This window comes from Typopeltis vanoorti, chromosome 20 (assembly GCF_054136105.1).
Source record: "Typopeltis vanoorti isolate ZY-2024b chromosome 20, IOZ_Tvanoo_1.0, whole genome shotgun sequence".
NCBI lineage: Eukaryota > Metazoa > Arthropoda > Arachnida > Uropygi > Thelyphonidae > Typopeltis > Typopeltis vanoorti.
The window spans coordinates 29,177,289-29,199,426 of NC_143568.1; the positions used below are offsets into that span (position 1 = coordinate 29,177,289).

General features: G+C 34.3%; 1 protein-coding gene across 1 annotated transcript in view; it reads right to left on the reverse strand.

The window, feature by feature from the left end:
• LOC150095316 (ornithine decarboxylase-like) overlaps positions 1–22,138 on the reverse strand; it is a 62,959-nt gene that overhangs the window by 23,945 nt on the left and 16,876 nt on the right. The window contains exons 2-6 of the mRNA XM_090410748.1: positions 16,944–17,073; positions 12,827–12,984; positions 4,177–4,273; positions 4,009–4,085; positions 2,154–2,326 (exon numbers count right to left, since the gene is read on the reverse strand). Of these exons, the coding sequence (XP_090266874.1) occupies positions 2,154–2,326; positions 4,009–4,085; positions 4,177–4,273; positions 12,827–12,913 (434 nt within the window). The 5' untranslated portion in view covers positions 12,914–12,984; positions 16,944–17,073. The remainder of the gene's footprint in view (positions 1–2,153; positions 2,327–4,008; positions 4,086–4,176; positions 4,274–12,826; positions 12,985–16,943; positions 17,074–22,138) is intronic.

A 22,138-nucleotide genomic window follows, 5' to 3' on the forward strand; every position in this document is an offset into this window, starting at 1 on the left:
TTTCACCACTCTATCAGGCAATGCATTCCAAAGTTCAACCACCCTCCATACAAAGAAATGGCTCCTCACTCTCTTGCTCACAGTTTCCTTTCCTAACTCCCAGGGATGACTCCTTGTCATCACTCTTTCTCGTTGTCAACTGAGCAAAAGAACTGCCCAGTGTCAACCCTGTAACTACCTCTCAACAGTTTAAAGTCTCAATCATATCACTTCTCCTTCTATCCACCAACCTCTGCAGTCCACATTCCCTCAGCCAGTCCTGAAACCATCTTTGTTATCCGCTTTTATATCCTTTCCACCGTTAATTTATCCCCTTCAAATCCTGGGGACCAAACCTGAGAATAATATAGTCTAAGTGTGGTCTGATCAGGGTCTTATACAACGGAATGATAACTTATCTCTGCAGGTCACTGTCCTACTCATTATTGCAACAATCCTCTGTGTTACCTTCACCACCTTTGCAATATGTACCCTGAATTTCAGGTTTCTATCAATCATCAACCCCAAATCCCTTGTCTCCCCTACTTCCTCCAGTATAGCTCCACCAATAGAGTATGCAATGTCCCATCGATGTGTCCCAAACCCAAAGACCTTACATTTTGCTGCATTAAACTGACACCCACCCCCATTCATTTACCCATCTGTCTTGCTTATTCAAATCCTCTTGCAGGGTCACCACATCTGCACTATTACTAACCCTGCCCAGCTTCACATCATCGGCAAACAACTGAATATACCCATGCAATCCACTGACCATGTCATTAATATAAAGGTTAAACAATATAGGTCCCATAGACAGGCTTATACATTGGTTATGCATTATTAAAACACTTAAGGAATTGAACAACGTAGCTAAGGATATATTACACTTTAATAAATACTTTCCGATATTTCAGCAACATCACATTGCCATCTTCTAAAGGAACTTACAAAAAAGGTACGTGCATGTACCTTTTTTGTAAGTTCCTTTAGAAGATGGCAATGTGATGTTGCTGAAATATCGGAAAGTATTTATTAAAGTGTAATATATCCTTAGCTACGTTGTTCAATTCCTTAAGTGTTTTAATAATATAGGTCCCAGTACTGAGCCCTGTGGGACCCCACCTGTAACCCTCCACCTCCTTGAAACTGCCCAACCATACACATCTCTGATACCTATTGGATAGCCAATCCTGAATCCAGTTGACCAACCTGACATCCACATCCATGTGCTGCAACTTGAATATTAGCTTATGTCAAATAAACTAATAATACCCTGTCAAATGTCCAAGAAAATCGCAGTATATGCCTTTCCCTCATCATGTAACTTTATTATAAAAGGCTAGCATATTACTAAAACAAGAACACCCCTTCACAAATCCATGTTGACTCTCACAGATAACATCACCCTCATCTGTCCAACGCTATATACGGTCCCTCACTAATTTCTCCAAGATCTTAACTACTGATGACACACAAACTGGCCTATAATTAGACACTTCCAGTCTGTTACTGCCCTTATGCAATGGCATTATCTAACCTTCCTTCAATTCCCTGGCATCTTTCCCATAGCCAGATTTTCATTGAAAAACCAGGTCCATGTGAAATTTAAAACTGAAAATTATATTTAAAAATTCTTTCAAATGGAAGAGAACAAAAATTTATAATATGCAATAACACTGAAAGTAAAATCATAAAAATTTGCTTTGAGGAATAGATAATACAATTAAATTACATAACTAATATCCAACATTTTTTGGAGAAAAATAATACACAAGTACAGATGACTCCCTACACAGAATTAACTCTGAACCATAGGAATAGTTTATGAATATTCTTTAGAAGAACCTCGTGTTTCTGGACTATAATCAAGACTTTCCACAGCTCGTTATGAAGACATTTTATACAATGCAAGTCAGCTGTACCCATCAAGTTCACAAACTGACAAACAGGTTTGTCAGTTTGTGAAAAGATCAAAATTTTCTGATCTTTTTCAAAATTTTAAGAAACAATATATGCAGAGTCAGCTTTCCTATTGGCAAAGATATATTCATTACAGCAAAAAAACTATTACATATAATTCTTTCAAGAAAAGTTAAACAACCAACCATAATGCCAGCTCACTATGTCTTGCTTAAGTTTATATTATTTTCAATTAATAAAAATTTACTAACCTGGCAGTTGGATGAAGAGCTTTCACTTTATGTAGTTCCATCTTGTTATCAAATGTCATCAGATCAACTCCAACAGCTGCAGCATGCTTGATAAAAGAGCGAGTTTTACATGGATTGGCATAAATAATACGAGATGTTTCAACTCCACTGTCAAGTACAGCTTCAATCTCGTTCTAAAAAAAATATGATCAAGCAATTAGGTATACAATAAAATTAATACATAATTATCAATTATTTATAATATACATCTTCGTTATTAATTCTATATTATTTATAATATAGATCTTTCTCAATGCATTAGGTTTTTATAAAGCCTAGCCTAAATATAGACTATAATAGAGCAATTAATCCTAGCTACAAAAATGGTGATTGCATGTAATTTTCATGGCTAATAATCTGCCATCTCCATTGAGATCTGGTAACTACTGAACAGTTCATAAAAGAAAATGTTTCACATTCTAAACAGAATTCAAACTTAAGTATTTCCAACCAATTAACAACTCAGAATGTACATGAGACAGATGAAGCTGGAAAATAAAACAAGATAAGCAGGAGAGTACTTAGCAGACCATGTGAGTATAAAATGCAGATCAGAAAAATGACAAGTGCAAGAAAGATGTTGGAATAGGACAGGAGTAGAACAAAAAAAAAAATCTGAATTCTTTTCAGATAGTAAAGGAAGCAAGTAATTGAATTAATTTTGCTGTTGGAGATAGGTTAACTGCAAGAGGCTACACAAATATTCAATGAATATTTGCTAGTTATATCATATTGGTGACAATTAACAGTATTGAGTACAGAATAGGGGAAAAATTGCAAGTGGATAAATGTAGAAATATATGCAATATTCACTTTATATAGTAAGCAAAAGAATGGATGAGATTTCATCCAGGCATATATACTAATGAAAAAAAAAAAAGGAAATTCAGTACACTATTAAACCTTATCAAATTATACAACATTTACTTAAAATTTAGGAACAAACTAAATAAGAGCTCCAAATTTATGATCACAAAAGATTTACATAACCTTAACCATTTAATTTAAAGGCTGCACTTTTAAGTACTGCAAATAGTAATCACACATATTTGCTTTTTATTAGTGTAGCTTTAAATTATCACTACCTAACATGGTTTCAAACTAATTCTCTTTCTAAGACGGGTAAAACTCCCAATACTTGCTGTATTGCATGTTATGTTTTAGGATCAAAAATGTTTTGCTCGTAGAAAGTATTCACTTGGTTATGAATTAATTAAATCTTATTTAATCCTTTATCCAAGTGTAAGCAAACAAAGAGACCATGAAGTTTCTTCATAACTAGGTTACTTGTATGTAGAATTTAATGATTTCACATTAATTTCCTTTGTATCCCATAATGCAAAGCAGTCCTTTCTTATGTGTATAATGTAATGAACTATAGGAAGTCCCAAAACGATTTCTACTGCATTGTAGATTTACTTTCACACAAACTTTGCTTACTTGGATAAGGTAAACAGTATAATTTTTTGGCATTCTGAATGTTATGTTATGTTTATTTCAGCAAGAGACTTTAGCCTTAAGAAAATATGAACACAAGGGGTTTAAATTAAATGATATGCTTCATCCATATGGGTGAATCATCCATATGAATTTAATCAGGTTTATGAAATTACCTGGCTGATGACAGACAACCTCATATTCATAGGAATCTGTCAAAAATTTCTCAATATATTAAGGACAAAACATTAAGGTTTGCAGCAAGGTGTACTACATAACAATAGCAAGTTTTGGTTTGCTATTTGTCTTATTTTGCAATAGTCTACCCCATAATTAGAAATATGCCAATAGAATAACAGTTAATTTCATCCTTACTTACCTTACTAGCGCAATCAAATCCAGTGCCCAAGGCTGCCAGAAGGTGAAGTATAACAGGACAATCATTGCACTTCACAGCTACAATAAACAAAAATTCCAATAAGCAAGTGTGAGATAGCAAATTAAACCAAAATTATGAAGTCAGTGATGGAAAACTTTCATAAATTACCATAGAAGGGTTGGACACGAGGCATTTTCAGTTTCCAAACTTTGTACTTCAACACGACATCTGCTATATCCACCACAAAGAAAGGTTCTTCTTGTTCCTGAAAAAAAAAAAAAAAGTTCAAAAAATTAATCACAATACACAACATCCCAAAGCATAGATTTTTTGCAGTTTGTTTGCATAATATAACAAGAAAAGAAACTTCTATTGGTAAAATTCAGTAATGTGTGGACAGAAATACATTCCTCTAGGGGAGGATGGGGGCAACATGGCATTGTGAAGAGTAGGTCAGGCTTTAAGAGTATGACAGATGAGAAAGATAACTGCACCATGATAATGCTGGATTGTGAAGGTGTTACATGATATAACAACTATTATGAAACATGGAGCAAATGGGGGATAGACTAAGTTGGTGACATGGATAAGAGAAATCCAGAAATCAGATGACAGACTGGCTGTTTATTTGCACATTAATAATACTGGAAATCATACTAAGGAGAAGACAGTGGTTTGGTGATACCAAACTGGCTAAGGCAACGAAACAGTCAAAGGATAATGGTAGCCAGTTTAATAGTAAGGTGTAAGAACTCTAGAATGAAAAGTTCAGAAGCTGTTTGCTGATGGAATTGGACTATATTGAGACAAAAGTATTTGGTGGTGGACAGATCTGAAGTTCACAACATTTTGTTGAAGTGAGCATAATACAGTAATATCCCACCTTACAACTTTTCCAACACAATGTTTTAATTATGACCAGTGGTGTGTTGGTAATTTTTAACAACCGGCTCACTTTATGAAAAATTTGATTCTTCACAAAGTTCTATTGTATCTTCAGATGTCTTTGTTTCTGCTTCTTCAACATTTGTCCTTTTAATGTTTAAGAAGTTTCGTTCTATTTCATTTTTTCAACTAATGGCTATCCACTTTTTCGACCGCAAAACTCTAACCCTGATTTTTTAATTATATAAAATTAAAAAAATATAAAAATAATATAACTTTATAAAAAATATAAAAAAACATTAAAGAAAATTTTCCTATATTACCTACAACTTACCTATTAGCAAATGAAATCCTGAACAAAAAAAATGTAACACTAATATTACCACTCTTAGTCAATCAAATGACCAGACTGTAGCTGTCGCGACGAATTTTTCTTATTTATCGATAGTGCAACAATGTTGCATTTTGTATGTTTCCCAGTATGTTGCAAGTTCTTGGAAATTTGCCAAAAAGTAAGACATTGTTTATTCAAATACCCAGTTCAGAAGTTTTGATAACATGTTTGTGTTTTAATGACTACAGACATTGTTTAGTAAATAAAATAGTTTCCAAATTCCTGTTCGTAAATTGAGTTTGTGAATTCTCCTTTATGCATTTATTTTTGATAATAATATATGTAAGTGTTTATTATATAATTTCAAAATATTTACGAGAAAAAGTATATACCACCATTCATCTATCCTTTCATAAAGAATTTTAATAACCAGCTCGCCCGACTTAAAAACATTAACAACCGGTCTCAACACACCACTGACTATGACTAATGCCCATTTATACAGCTGTGCTCACTGCCGTGCCAGTAAATCAACCAATGCACAGTGTTTCACCACGAATTATAAAATTGTTTATTTTAAACTATTATTTTATTCTATTGCTGTTCATAATATCAGATAAAATTCAAAGTAAGGGTGTTGTTACAGTTAAAAGATGCATAAACTTATTACATTACTAAGATTAAAGTTATTAATTTTAGTGACAACTGTATTGAACACAGATAAGTGGTAGGCTAAACTTATCTCGCACAGTAGTACTAGGTAAGTTTAACATGCCAGTTGATGAACTTAATGAAGTGTTACACTAGATGAGAAAAAATAGATTACGACCAAACTGGTTGGTGTGTTCCCTTATACCAAGCTATTAAGAATAGCTTCATTTGCAAAAATTCAATTTTTCAAGACTACAAAAAAGAAGCCAAGATAAAAATTATTTGACAGTCCATGTTCAGGATCATGTCATTAGTAAAGTAACATGAACAACAAAAGTTCTCATCTTTTACAATGGTTTATGCTCATGCAATTAATTCTATCTAAATTTGTAGAAGTAATTGCCTATATGTTGTCCTTTCAAAGACAGATTCTGAAAAGAAAAAGCATGAATCTCATGAGCATGGCTAACTCTTGAAGTTAAAAAAAACCCTTAAAGATTCTTTGTATCCTAGACAGTATTTGCATCCTACTCTTCCAAAAATCACCCTTTGGCTGGAAAGAACAGCTAACTCGCCTTGAACTGTAAAGTCTAATAACGGTTATTCAGGTGTTCTGGATCGGATTAAAACTCAGGTCTCTGTAGCAGAAGGGCAGTGCTGAAACTGAAAGCTAGTTTTATTTTTTTTAAACATAATCTGGAAATCCAGCTTGCAATAAGCACAATGGTGATTTCACAGTGGACAATGAAATTCAACTGCATCCAAGGACATTAACAAACACTGATGTCCATGGCAGAATTTTAACCCATAACTATTGTTAGTTGGAAAAAAGATATACTATTTGGTATTAATAGCAAAATGCTAAATGGTAGTCATTAAAGAAAGCATGTAAACCAAGGTATAAAAGGGATGAAAGCTATCCAATTTCTGAATTGGAATTTCCACAAAAGTGTTAACAGAAATGGTGAGTGGTATAACTTTTTTTTTAATTCTGTCTAGAAACAAATATGTATTAATCCCTAAAATAGTTGATGAGATTCAATAGATGTGTATAGTGTAAAGTAATCACATGCAGATAAAACCCTGCATGTTTGCAATTATTTGCAACTCCATGTGTTGTATTTTCTGGAACATTTCAAAATATTCAAATTAATTACACATATGAAAATAGGCAATGAAAGATTTCAGTGGTGCAGTAAATGTGAAGATGACTTCAAAAATTAAAATTATTTTTAAAAATTAATTTGCACACAGCTATTATGTAATAGCTTACATGGTTACATAATATTATTATCATATTATCAATAGAGGGCTATATAGTATGTAGTGTCTGAGAATAGCTCCTGACCAGATAAGTGACATTTTGAGTAAAAATTGATGAATTTGCATAGTATTTTAACGTGTCTGGGTGATTTGTGTGTTTTTTTGAGTATTTTAATAGTAAATTGATAGATCGATTATCTGTGCACATGGCTCCCATAAAGAGGAATACAAAGATGGCGTCCAATTGCCATATTTATCTGAAAATCTTAACTTAAAAGACTTGATTCAGTGTAACGTTTGCTAAATGTATGCATCGAGGAGAGCAGTTGGAGTCTGGTTAAACAATGATTGTGGAATGAATGTGTGCAAAAAGTGTAAAGAATGTGAGGATTTAAAGAGTATTTCAGGTCGTGTGAGCGATTACATTGTCGAAAGTGAGAATCTAGATAACAGCGATATTCGAGGTATGAATGAGGATTTTGTGAGGTAGTACCTGATTAGTAGTGCGAGATTGGCATTGTAAGAGAGAATGAAGTTAAGCATACAGAACGATTGAATGAATCATTGGAAAATAAAAATGATGACACTGGCGCAATGAGTGAAATAGTTCTATTACGCTCTGCGTAAAGAACTATTTCAACTTCTTCAGTTCATGTATACAAATGCCAGAAGTATTAGGAACAAGGAAGAATTTTTGGCCTTGGTTGGCACTTCCAGACCACAGGTTATTGGCATTAGTGAAACATGGCTGACAGAAGATGACACAGCTAGTATGATTGAATGTGAGGTGTATGGTGTGTTCAGGAGAGACAGGGAGAATAAAATGGGGGGAAGGTGTGTTACTAATGATAACGGATGAGCTACAGCCAAGGAGAATAGAAGTGGAACCGCAGGATAGAGAAAAGAGCACATTTGAGGCTATTTGGTATGAGATTGAAACTAGCAGAACAAAATATACAGTTGGGTGCTGCTATAGACCAGGTGATGGAATAAGATGGTGGAGATAGTATGCATAAGCAAATAGAAGAAATGAGTGGAAGGAGGGGTAATTATTATGGGAAATTTTAACTATGGTAACATTGATTAGAAGGAGGAGAGGACACATAGGAGGAAGGAATTGGATTTTATGTGGTTATTAAGGGATAACTATCTGCGACAGCATGTAATGGAAAATACGAGGGGTCAGAGAGTGTTTGACCAAGTAATTGCATCTGAGAATTTGGCTGTAATGTATATGACCACGTTGCCACCAACTGGTGAGAGCGATCATAGGGTCTTGACTTGGGAGGTGGCTAAAGGTGTGGAATTTACAATTCAGACAGGGTACATGTGGAATTATCGGGCTGGTAAGTATGACAAGCTTAGGAGTTTGATTGGTAGAGTGCCATGGCATGTAAAACTGCAAGGGCTAGAAGTTGACAGTGCATGGGAGGCGGTTAAGAAGTGTTTGCATGAAGCAATGGCTGACAGTATATCTAGAGTCCGAATAACAAATAAAGGAGTTAAATGGATGAATAACACCATTAAGCTTGAGCTGCAAAAAAAGAAACAACTATGGAGGGAATTTTAAGGAGAAAGGTAACCAGCAGACACATGAACAGTATAAAGCCCAGGCCAGAAGGGTAACAAGTGTGGTAAGAAAAGCAAAAAAGGATTACGAAAGAACATTGGCCATGCAGCATAAAGACAATCCTAAATAGTTTTTTCGATATGTTGCAAGTAGAAGAAAAAATGTATATGGCAGAATGATTTTAAAGAATGCCGATGGTAGGGAGGTAACTGAATCAGTTGATATAGTTGAATTACTGAGCGAGCACTTTGCAAGAGTATATCATCCACTTGGTGACATTGCAGAAATGAATGAACCAAAAGTTTATATGGGAATTGTGGTGAATGAGGTGGAGGTGAGTAGTCTATTACAAAACCTCAATGTCAATACATCTGTGGGATTGGATGGTATACCAGCTCAATTCATACGTGAAGCAGCTAAAGAATTGTCAGCACCCTTGACCATTGTTTAATCTGAGTCTCAGGTCTGGGTTGGTCCCGAGGGGATGGAAAGAGGGGGAAAATAGTTCCACTGCATAAAGGAGGTTCCAAGACTGCTGTTGTAAATTACCGACCGATTACCATATCAGGAATCTTTGTCAAGGTCTTGGAGAAACTATTCAAGAGAAGAATACAGGATTGGATAGATGAAAATGGAATACTGTATGGGGGACAACATGGGTTTTGTGAAGAGTAGATCATGCCTCAGTAATTTGCTCATGTTTTATAACACAGTAATGACTGTTGTTATGGATTTACAGTGATATTGCCAAGGCTTGATAGGATACCACATGGAATTCTAATCAGTAAACTGGAGCATATAGGGATGGATATAGGGTTGGTGAGAGTCCAAAAGACAGCTTGTGACTAGTGGTGTGCTGCAGGGTTCTGTTCTTGGACCACTACTTTTCAATTTGTTTATTAACAATATAGGAAAGGATCTGAGGGGAAGTGTTCACTTGTTTGCTGATGATGCAAAGTTGGGTAGAGCAATTATGAGTGCACAGGATGTCAAAATTTTGCAGGATGATTTGGATAGGTTGGAGGACTAGGCTAAGGAAAATGGATGTCAATTTAATGTGACAAAGTGTAAGGTTATGCATTTTGGAGTGAAAAAATTAGCAGCAGTATATCACATTGGTGAAATCATACTCTGGGAGATTGATGAGGCCAGGGATTTGGGAGTGTTGGTGGATAGGGAGTTGAAGTTTAGGGGGCACATTGCAAAAGTGGCTAAAACAGCTCATCAAATCACTTGGTTACTGAAAAATACTTCAACGAGCACAGACAAACAAGTTATTGTTCCTCTATATCAAGCCCTGATAAGACCCCATCTGGACTACTGTGCCCAGATATGGGCGCCAGGGTTTCTTTTTGATGGGGAGAGGATCCAAAGACAAGTGACCAAGATGGTGGCAGGTCTGTAGAATGAACCTTATGAGAACAGATTGAAGATTTGTGGGTTGCAAAAATTGGTTGATAGGCAGAAAAGGGGTGATATGAATGAGACATTCAAATTACTAAAGGGTTTCTATAAGATTAATCCAGAATCTATTTTTGAGAATAGGGCTGGTGGTGGGAAGACTAGGGGCCATACATGGAAGCTGGGCAAAAATGTGGTTAACAGGGGTGTTAGAGCTAGGTTCTTTACTTGGAGAGTGGTAAATGAATGGAATAAGCTGCCAGAGTCTTTTGTGGGTGCTATGACCGTGAATGAGTTTAAGGCGAGGTATGATAGATAATGTGTGAAAGACGAATAGTTGTTCTTGACATGTTAGGGCCTCCCTCAATGAGTCTGTCGACTCCTTGGAGTTGCCCGTAATAATAATAATATCTGAATTGTGCTATTTAGCACTCAGAACTGGAAAAAATAGGGATTCTGAAAGCAAACAATTAGAGTAATCTACCATTTATCCAATCTTCAATTACGTTAACCCCTGCATGCCAAATGACTTCTGTTACAGCACACTAATTATACTTCAATTATCTGCATGGTAAATTTTCTTCCCAATGTGGTCTGTGTGTGTGTGTGTGTGTGTGTGTGTGTGTGTGTGTGTGTGTGTGTGTGTGTGTGTGTTCTCTCTCCACCATGCCTTAAGGGCAATCAAATATAAAAATTTCATTTATATAAATGAAATATAAAATTTCATTTATATAAATGAAATATAAGGAGTGGAAAGAAAGCAAACTAGTACCACTCAGCAAGTATGGTTCTAAGATAGAAATTTCCAATTATAGACCAGTCTATATAACTGCAGTTGTAGTCAAGGTGTTTGAGAGATTGGTTAGGAATAGAATACAGGATTTGGTTGGTGAACATAGCATTCTCTATGATGGTCAGCATAGGTTCTGTTTTGGCAATTTCTCCTTTATTTTATAAGATAACGAGCATTATCTAAGGGAGTATGATATACAATGATATTCTTTGACTTTGCAAAAGCATTTGATAGATTACCACATGATATTGTGTACAAGCTGCAGAGGATGGGAATAGATAGTATATTGGTTAGATGGATCAGAGATTGGCTCTGAATGATACCAGCAAGCATGATGAAACATCTCAAAAAAAAAAAGGAGCATGACCAGTGGTGTGCCCCAGGGTTCTGTTCTTGGGCCCCTGCTGTTTAACTTGTAACACCCAGTCAGTCCACGTGATATGTCATAGACCACTGGGAATCTTCAGTTGTTTGCTGATGAAGAAAAGTTGTGGGAATTATAAGTAGCACGTCTGATGTTAATTCCCTTCAGGAAGATTTGAATACTTTTTTGAATTGGACAAAGGAGTGGGGTTGTAGTTTTAATATTAATAAGTGAAGTTTAGAGGAAATACTGAAATTTGTAAAGACTGCCCATTATAGTGCTGCTAAGATTAACATGTAGGTATAAAGAAGTGGCTGTGCCACTGTATAAAGCACTAGTCAAACTACCACTTGGACTACTGTGCTCAGATTTGGTCACTTGGTTTTCAGTGTGACGTGGAAACATTGGAGAGGCCTCACAGACAAGTGACTAAGACAATATCAGGATCAGAATGCTGGCTATGGAGAGAGAGTGAGGTTGAAGAAATGTGGATTGCAGTTTGGTGGATAGGAAGAAAAGCAGTGATATGATACATTTAAATAGAAACACTTTTAATACAGACCAGTATTTTACAAATAAACATTTATTAAAACCTACCAGTTTCGCCAGCAAACTGTCTGGCTTTTTCAAGGTATTACGGAGATATGAAAATAAATGCAAATTAAAGGAACATAAAAAACGTAAACCAAACTAGTATCTATGGTTACACGTTTCGCGTGACAAAGATGGCTTATTGTTCTTATTCATTATCACGCATGCGTGTTTGTTGTAGACTTGTAATGTGATTACTGGCTAGCTGTAGTTCAGATTGATTGAGAGAGAGGATCAAGTTTTTCCACGAACTGTTGAGAATTATACCCTGATTTCTGTTGAGGTTTCCGCTGGTTATTAGTACTATTGTGGCTTCCTTAAAAACTTGATCCTCTCTCTCAATCAATCTGAACTACAGCTAGCCAGTAATCGCATTACAAGTCTACAACAAACACGCATGCGTGATAATGAATAAGAACAATAAGCCATCTTTGTCACGCGAAACATGTAACCATAGATACTAGTTTGGTTTACAACGTTTTTTATGTTCCTTTTAATTTGCATTTACTTTCATATCTCCGTAATACCTTGAAAAAGCCAGACAGTTTGCTGGCGAAACTGGTAGGTTTTAATAAATGTTTATTTGTAAAATACTGGTCTGTATTAATAAAAGTATATTTCTATCTATAAAAATGACCAAAAATGTATACCATGATACATTTAAGTTAGTAAGAGGATTTTATCAGATGATTCCAGATAGAATTATAAAAAAAAAAGTAGGTGAGAGAGGAAAAACCAGAGGCCATCCCTGGAAGTTAAGAGTGTGGTGAAAAGGGGTAGGGAGTAGATTTTTTTTTTTACATGGAGAACTGTCAGCAAATGGAATGCATTACCAGAATGTTGTTGATGCAAGGAGTGTTAAGGATTTTAAGATTCTGTATGATAAATGTTGTCAGTTGCATTAACCTCCTACGAATATAAAATCCATACATTAATCAAAATATTGAGAAAAATACCAGTACTTACAGAACAGTTAGCAATTTCTGTTACAAGTTGAAAAGCTGTTTTGTCAGTTACAATTTTTACAGCAGACTGGCTTGAATGAGACTTCATGGTTATAGGAATGACTAGTAGGCTGCTTGTGTTAAACAGGCGTCAGAAGATTCCAGGAAACAGGTCCAAGTCTACAGAAGGGATATAACAAATGCAAGCTTTATTCTCACTTTACTTCTCTTCAAACACTGTTCCAACTACAGGAATACCTCAATTATTGCAGTTATTGTTGCCACAAAAAATACCACAATAATCAGATCTGCTATAATCAGGATAAATAATGCTTGTAAAATGGGTGATCACTGTCAAGGATTTTTCAAATCTATTAATTAGATTTTATATATGAAGTAAAAAAGAAATGTGTTAAGTAAAAAAATGAAGGTTCATTTAGAAAAACAAGATCATTCTTTAATTTATTTATATATAAGGAGTATATACAATTATTCTTCCTTGGATAAAAATTGGTGTAGACTTGTCTGGGTGGAATTTCTCTTTTTTTTCTTTGTATAAAACTCAGTAGCAACGGATGGAATTTTCTATATCCTGATGAACTTTCATTGATCGCTCGAGATTAGGATCGCTGTTCAAGATTTTTTCTTTAAAATTTTCAGCAATTCTAAACATTTCATCCATTTCTTTGAGGGTAAATTCCTTCTGTGCGACGTCAATTTGTTTGTCATCATCATCGATTTGAGCATCGTAATTAGGTCTTTATCATCCAGCTCCTTATCATGGGACTGAAGCAGGTCCTGAACATCGCATTTCTCAATTTCTTTTAGTCCTAGATCAAAGCCAAGCTTAGTTATGTCATTGATAACATGGGTTACTTCATTTTCAAATCATTTAAAATCATTTGCACAGTGAGGAATAATCTTTTGCCACACTGCTCTCAGGTTGCTAGATGTTACTTCACTCCATGTTTCCTTGACATTCTCAATGCAATTGCTGATATTGAATGCCTTCCAGAATTCTGTCAAAGTCATAGCTTTATCTCCTGTAGTCTTTTCTATTGCTTATGAAAAAGTTCTTCACACACACCTTGATCCATTGGCTGGATGATGGAAGTGGTATTAGGTGGTGGGAAATAAATAACTTTTACATTTTCACACAAATCGTTCAGTGCTGTTGGATGACTAGGTGCATTATCTAATATCAACAAGATTTTAAAATCAAGATTTAATGACTTGCAGTACCTTTCAGCTTCAGGACAAAAACAGTTTTTAAACCAATCCTCAAAAATAGTTTGTCATCCAAGCTTTTCTATTGAATCTCCAATGACCAGGGAGAAAATTTTTATCTAAACTTCTAGGTGGGTGAGAATTTTGTGAATGATAGATAAAGAGAGGCTTCATATTGTAATCTCCAGAAGCATTGCCACATAGTAAAAGTGTTACAAGCTCCTTTGAAACCTTGTAGCCAGGCTGCAATTTTTCATTTTTGCTAAAAATGTTTTAGTTGGCATTTTTTTTCCATAACAAGCCTGTTTCGTCAGCATTAAGTATTTGGTCATCGGTATAATTTCCTTCTTCAATGATCTGTTGCAATTCATCAGGAAAACTAGCTGCTGCTTTTTCATCGCCACTTGCAATTTCACCTTGCACACGAACACTATGAATGCTTGATCGCTTTTTGAACCGATCAAACCACCCTGAACTTGCAGAGAAAGTTTCTTCCACTACTGATGCCGAATCATTTTCGCTTTCTAATTGTTTTCTTTTTAAAGTTTCAAACAAATTCATTGCTTTTGTTTTTATAGTCATTTGACTAAGAGGAATTCTCTTTTGGTTACAATCTTCTATCCACACTGACAATAGCGTTTCCATTTCAATCATAAGATGGCTTCTGTTTCTTAGTTTGGGACCCAGACGAGGTCGATGCACTTTGTCCTAGTTGCTTATAGTTTGCAGAGTAGTCTAAAATATGGCGAACAGTTGATTCATTTAGACTGTACTCTCTTGATAGCTGTAGACTTGATATCATCCTTGTTTCTTTTAGCATTCATTGTAGGAGTAAATAAGAAAGAAATAAATATCCACATGTACTTTAGGCAAAGGCGGACAGTTACTGGTGAGCAGGTGCCATCGGATAAAAATGAAGCGGTAGAAGAGAGCAATACCTGGAGAGTGGTGACTGGCTGCATACGTAGTGGGCTACATCTCACGGCTGTGATAATTTGAATTTGGAGCGCAATAATTGAAATTTTGGTATCAAATTATAAACCGTGACAAATCGAGAATCGTGATAATCGAAACTGCGATAATCAAGGTATTCCTGTATATTCAGTAACAATGCATAATGCCAAGATACATATAGAAGGGATCAAAGGGAAAAACTAAATATAAACTAAACACTATAAATTCAGTACTTTTCTGCTTTAAAGTATGATTCTTGTTTTCAAAAGAAAAAGATTTTCTGTATCAGACAGAAAAATCATGACTCCATGGTGCATACAGTAAAAAGACATTAATTCTATAATTTTATTCAGATTAGAAATGAAGGAATTCCACAAAATAAATCAGAGTTCATAATGAAATTTCAGAGACAATGAAAAAACTGAAGGATAATCTGGATGATTGGAGTAATCACTAACAGTTTTTCAAATGAAGTAACAGAGAAGAAATGCGATTAAGAATATAATATTTACAGAGTCACTCAAGGAACAAAGCTGGATAAATGGGACTTTAAAAGGGATGAGAATTGGCCACAGCTTTAACATGAAATCCAATATTTATCTTCTCATGGTTCTTACCTCATCCTAGATAGTGAATCAACATGGATGCACTGCCAAAATGAGATTGAACAGACCAAAAAAAAATACAGTTTCTATTAGCATAAACAAGAGGATAATGATACAACAGAATGTCATGCTGGCTAGGGTTGCTAGCTTAAAAAGTCCACACTGTTTTTATCCAGGAACCAGGGCAAATAGTGAGAAGTCAGCTACAGATGGTGCCTATGTTGTATTCAGCCACAGCAGAATACAATATAGGCACCACCAACAGAAAAGTCTGAAAGAAAGAAAGAAAGAACCATGTTGACAGTGTTACCAAAAACAAGACAAACAGACTAGGTCCTAAACACAGAATATAACCATTAGCATAATTTGCCCTGATTCACACTACTTGAAATATAAGCTGTCTAGGAGACTATGTTGGCCCAATAAATGGAATTAGAGGAATTTCCTTATTTCCAGGATATTTATATAAGTATACTTGATAAATGGCTAAGAAAAACTTAGTGGAGGGCAGTGAATGAGTGGAATAGATGTCAAAGTCTGCTGTGGATACTGTGCAGATGTTGGATAGTTCTTGACATGTTTACATGTCAAGAACTATCCTAAAAACTTTCTACATCTTACTCTCATCTTGAGATTTTTATTTAATAAGGCCAAAGCACCTTGTGGCAACTTGTTTAGGTAAAATCTATATGCCCTGCATCACTTCAACCTTGGCATTTATGGGTCTGGCTCCCACTGACGAGACCTCAATAAACTTCGAAACTGGTCTGGGTAGTGGCCCTTGCCTTTAATGCATGGCATCATACATCTCTGCAAGGGGATGCGCTTTGCATTAGGGGGAAATACTAAGAAAAGTGATCAGAACTTGCTCCACCTTTACCATGAATTGCCTCAGACTTGAACTACGTTCAGGTGCAAACTTGACTTATTTGTCTGTTTGCTTCACTTGGGAAAAAGGGATTAAAACCTAGATTATAAAATTGCTTGGTATCTTTACACTGGCACCTAAAATCTCAAAATTAAACAAAAGCTTAAGCTAAAAAATTACACTAAGAGAAGAAGTAGATTAGCAATATCCTAACTACAAAAGATGTACATAGTTTTAAAAATACTGTTAGTGTCTAGACTTTAAATTGCTGGAATAGATAAGGTGCAAAGTTTAATCATTAATAATGACATTATGGAAATGTAAAAGATACCAGTATGGAAGCTTTTAAGCAAGGTTCTATCATCTGCTTAGACACAAAGAAACAATGTTTAAGAATTTTTTGGAAATTAATTATTCAAAACCACCATCAAAATAGTTTTAAAAAGTTCTGTAAGCTACAGATTCATATGCTATATATTACTTACATGGCTAACACAAGTTTCAGCCTATCCAAAACTCTCAGCTATTATCCCAAGGCGGACCGCCTTCGCACTCGTGGGTCAAAAGCAAGTATCTGACTACAGACGCGCACTGAAAATCAACGGCGAGCCTTCCCTGTAATGAACAAAAAGGCAGTTTAGTGAACTATTAAATAACTAAGAACAAATAAAAATGATTCTGCTGCTATAAGAAAAGTACTGCATATTTCAAAATTTGTCATGAAATGGACATTACTATTCAACTTTAGACAGCTTTGGATTTAAAATTTATACTATACTAGTTAGACAAAAATGTCTAACAATAAAAATTAAACAAGAACATAACATTCTAATGTTCTGACAATACCTCTCTAGGTGCAGTCAAAGATAGCCAGTTTTGTTTTTGGCAATTAGAGAATGACAATCTTAAATATGATGGTGTGGCTTCTTTTTATGGCTTTGATCAACTTCTGAAGCAGAGTGATTAGGATAATGGCATCTTCCACCTTACTACAAGAAGGGTGGAAAGCATGTGGTATGTTACTCTATTCTGCATTAATTCTATTCTATTGATTCACTAAGCATACGTCTATACATAAACTCAATGAATGAGGCCATCCATTGACTACATGATAGTTTGTGTTTGCCTAATTTTGCTGCAGACCTATTATTATTACTAGAATAATCGGTTACAATAGCAATGTAAATTGCACTCTTGGTGTTGATATTGGGCGATTCATCTTTAAGATGAGTGGATAAGGGAAGCTGGTTCAAATACTAGTTTATAGGTGGTTTGCAATTACCTTAAAGTCTGCTACAAAAGTTAAGCAGACTTTAAGGTAACAGGCTATTCTGATAATCAGTAATCTTCCACAGATGTGGGAGAATCTCTCTGCCAAAAAAAACTGACTGCCCTTGATTCACCAAGAAAGCAATCAGAACATTAGAATAAAAGCTTGCAATTTCCCGTTCTTATTCAACTATACATTGTACACTTTTGTGATTAACTTAGGTAAGTGCTTCAGTAACTGAAAGCAAAATGAAAATATTTACTTTCTTACCTGTTGTGATGATACTATGAAAGTGTCATGGCTTTTGTATAACAAAATCTAAACATATACTTGAAAATTCATGCAGACTTCAAAAGAAAATCGTCCAAACACAAAATGTAATGTCAGACCGACTTTTGCACCATTTCTCAAAAACTGTGCATTCATCATTCTTCATGTTATAAGCATTCATTCAGAAGCATTTTTCTGAATCAATTAAGAATGGTTTAGATATATTTTGGAATTGTTTTATTCAGTTTTATCAATAAACTGATCTTATACTTTCCTAGAAAGAAACTTGCTGTTTCTTTCTAGAAAAATGTACCTGCCAACTTACATTTTTTCATATTTCTGTAGGTACATTTTTCTAGAAAGAAACGGCATTGACAAGTATAAGATCAGTTTATTCTTAATTCATTAATTCCTACTGTAAATAGGCATTTATTCCTTTCTCACTAACAATAAGTAATTGTTAACAGTGCTTTGCAATATAAAAATTGCAAAAAATAAAAGATAATTTATTAAACTTACTAATATTTTACTAATTTGCTAACCAGCATCAGAGCATGAATTACAACTGTAGCAAGCACATAGCACTTAACTAGATAATTGAGGAAAATTGAAATTAAATGAAAAAGAACTGTCCTATAAAGTTGTAATCTGGGAGCAGGATAATCAAAGTTAATTTGGAGAAGGCTACATTTGGTCTCAGAATGCCTGTCTCCCAGATCTTTGACAAATTAATTTAGTACTGAGGAGTGCTTCATGGCTGATGCCCATTCTAAAAATAGTCTCAGACCAATAAAGGTCTTAGAGACACCCATTTTTCCTGCAAATGGCAAAGTGATAATGCAATCCTGTTTTAGAAGTTGGCTAAATGAAAATTTCCATCAAGTATGTAAGTACAGAGTCAGTGTTTATAACAAATTTAAAGTTGTATGATGCACTGCTATGGCATATAAAACTGAAAACTACAAAGACCCATATAATATTAAGCAGATGTAAATTTGTGTTCTTAAAGGTGGATGTTAACAGATTTACTAGTCTGTCCAAAGGAGGATAAATAGACGAATAATTTTATACCCTCCAGGATGTACAAGAGGATGAGGTCCATCCTTAAAAGATATGAAGGTCAGAAGATAATGAGTTGTGACATGGAGATTACATTTGTGAAGAACCATCTTTTCCAAGGATGTTGCGATCTTATGAGTTGGTTGTAGGGGGGGGGGGATTCAGTATTTTGTATTGCAAGGATTGTAGCAATTGGCAACAGATAAAATACTTCATGAACTTCCCCACCTCAGCTGCAACCAGGAATCAGCATCAATTTGCAAAAGATCTGGGATAGTCATTTAGAGATGAAATATAGCCTGACTTCTCCAAATTAACAATGGTTATCCTGTGTCTAGAGCAGCGCTTCCCAAACCGGGGGCCGTATGTTTTGCTGAGTGGGGGGGGGGGGGCTTGAAATAATGAAAACAAATTGAAAATGTTAAGATTAAGTAGATTTTTTTTTATCTTAAAAAGAAACTTATTTAATTTTTATTATTTTAATGGAAAAAAAAATCTCATTGGTGTGGGTTCACTTTGCTTCCTGCGTATTTCACCGCTTAATGAATATTAGTAAATATATGCTTATTCATATAAGTTTCATTTCAAAGCAGAAATCTAAGAATTGCTGTTTCAAATATTTCACCTGATATTGATGTTAACAGTATTGAAACATCAATCACATTAAATTGTTATTAAACTTCTTTTATGTTTTTAATTCTTTCTTTCTTTATTAATAATAGTTTTATGTTTCATGTGCTTGTATTGCAAATGCACAATAACAATATATCTATATAAAAATATAAGATAATGCCAAATGTGTGTGTAAGATGTTTAATATTTGCATTTGGTTTTTGCAATATTTGCCATGTATGTTTTGTATTGAATATAAATACAATAAATATTATAATAATATGTCTATATTACGATTTTTTTTTGAGGGGGGCTGTGAAATATTTTAATTTTTTCAAAGGGGGCCCTGACATCCAGAAGTTTGGGAAGGAATGGTCTAGATGGCACCACTTCCTAACTGAAAAAAGCATCAACAAGGTGTATTCAGTTACAATTTGAGTAGGTTCTACAACCATTTAGTTATATGATGTGCTTGCTACAGTTGTAATGTATGCTTTGATTGGTAAAAAACCAGCAAAATAATAAGTACAATAAATTAATTTTTTTCATTTAAGGTGATAAATCACCAAGGATAAGTTATGTTACTCTGCCACACAACTCAATATTCTACTGTAACTTTTGGAAATAGGATTGATTAAGCTACTAGCTTCATTTTTTCTTCTTTTCTGAAAAAAGAACTATTATTCCAAATAAAGTCTGTTAAAAGGGAAAGGACACAAGTTCAGAGAAGAATCTGAACATACTTTGTCCTATTTCATAGTTTTTGCATCTTCTAAAGTTTCTTTTAGTTACCCAACATTTTAAAGTACATTTCACAAAATGTATAAACTCCTATTGGAATCTTATTGCAGAATGGAACAATTTTATTCAAATTTGTTATTTACATAATTCATAAATAAATCTATCAAACAATCCCAATTTCAGACCATCTATAATGGATGTTAAAAAACAAGTCAAGCTACTCTGACTGAATGAAAGAAACTAGAAATATGATCCAAGATTTGTTACAATAGATAGTTTTGAGAAACAGATTCAAACTAATAATTCCACATTGGCTATACAAGAGGGGTGGGCCTGGAAAGTTTGAAGTAAACACCTAGAACAAAAAATTTTTCCATATAGAAATTTTTTCAGAAAAAAAAAAAAATTTCTTTTAAGATATATACAACAAAATAATTTTTGTTCTAGTTGTTTATCAAAACTTTCCAGGTCCCCTCATAGAATTACATTAAATGTGTTTAGAACCTATTATAATTTGTCAAATTATTTTAATTCTGATTTAAACTGATCATTTCTAGCAGCAAAACAATATTAAGAATCAGCCTAGGTTATAAATAGAAACATTTGCGAAACTTTTTTTTTTTAAATACTGGAGTACTACTATAGTTTGAATAAAAGTTTAATAACAATATCAAACAACTGTGATTAGTTTCAAACTGATAGCTAAGAGTGTTCAAATGCTCATTTTGATGCAATGCATAAAGAAAGTAAAGTACGACTAAATATAAAAATAGTCAACAAAATAACATGGCATACATTGACAATTCAATGAGCACTATTATTGGAGACTAATTATTTGAACTGGAAGGAAGGGAAAGAAAATTAAGTTTATGCAGTCACAACTACCTAGATCTGGTGAGAAAATTTATCCATAACCAAGGTAGCACCCATTTTGCAGTAAATGGCAAAGTGATCACGCAGTCCTGTTTGGGAGGTGGCTAAAACGTGGGAATGCCAATCAACGAGCATGTGAAGTACAGAGCTAGTGCTTAAAATAAATTTAAAGTTGTACAATGCAGTGCCATGGCATAAGAAACTGAAAAGAAACAATGTTAGTATATGGGAAATGTCAAGGAATATGATTATTAGATATGCATATTCAAAAGAATAAATCATTGTGTATTCTTATGAATATCATTGCTATCACAAATGCCATAAACAGAATTTGTTTATGAATTTTGTTACCCAGATCAACTAATCACAGATGTTCAAATTAAAATAACATGCTGCTTTGATCATGTGGATATGCTGTTATCTAATGCCCAGAAGATAATTTATCTTCTCAGAAGAAGAGATTAAATTATATGAACAAAGATGTAATAATTCTTTCCTTCATTGCTACAGTGATGAGCACTCAACTGAATTATGGATACAACTGTCATATTGGAATAATCTCCATAACGAGAAACATGGTCAGTTTCTCCTTAAAAAAAAAATTACTTTTAAGTAATTTAAATAACATTCACTGCTTCAGAATAGTATATTAGTGCTGCATATATAGAGAGATGTTAAGAAATAAAGGACATCTTTTATATTATTTTTTGACTGGTTATTATTGTAACTCTTCCAAACACTGAGGAAGACGTTAGGAGATATTACAAAATCAACAGGTATTCCTGCTGTAATGGTTTAGCCTGCTGATTTCTTGTACAAATACTTATCTGCTTGAAGTGCTAGTACCACTTCTCT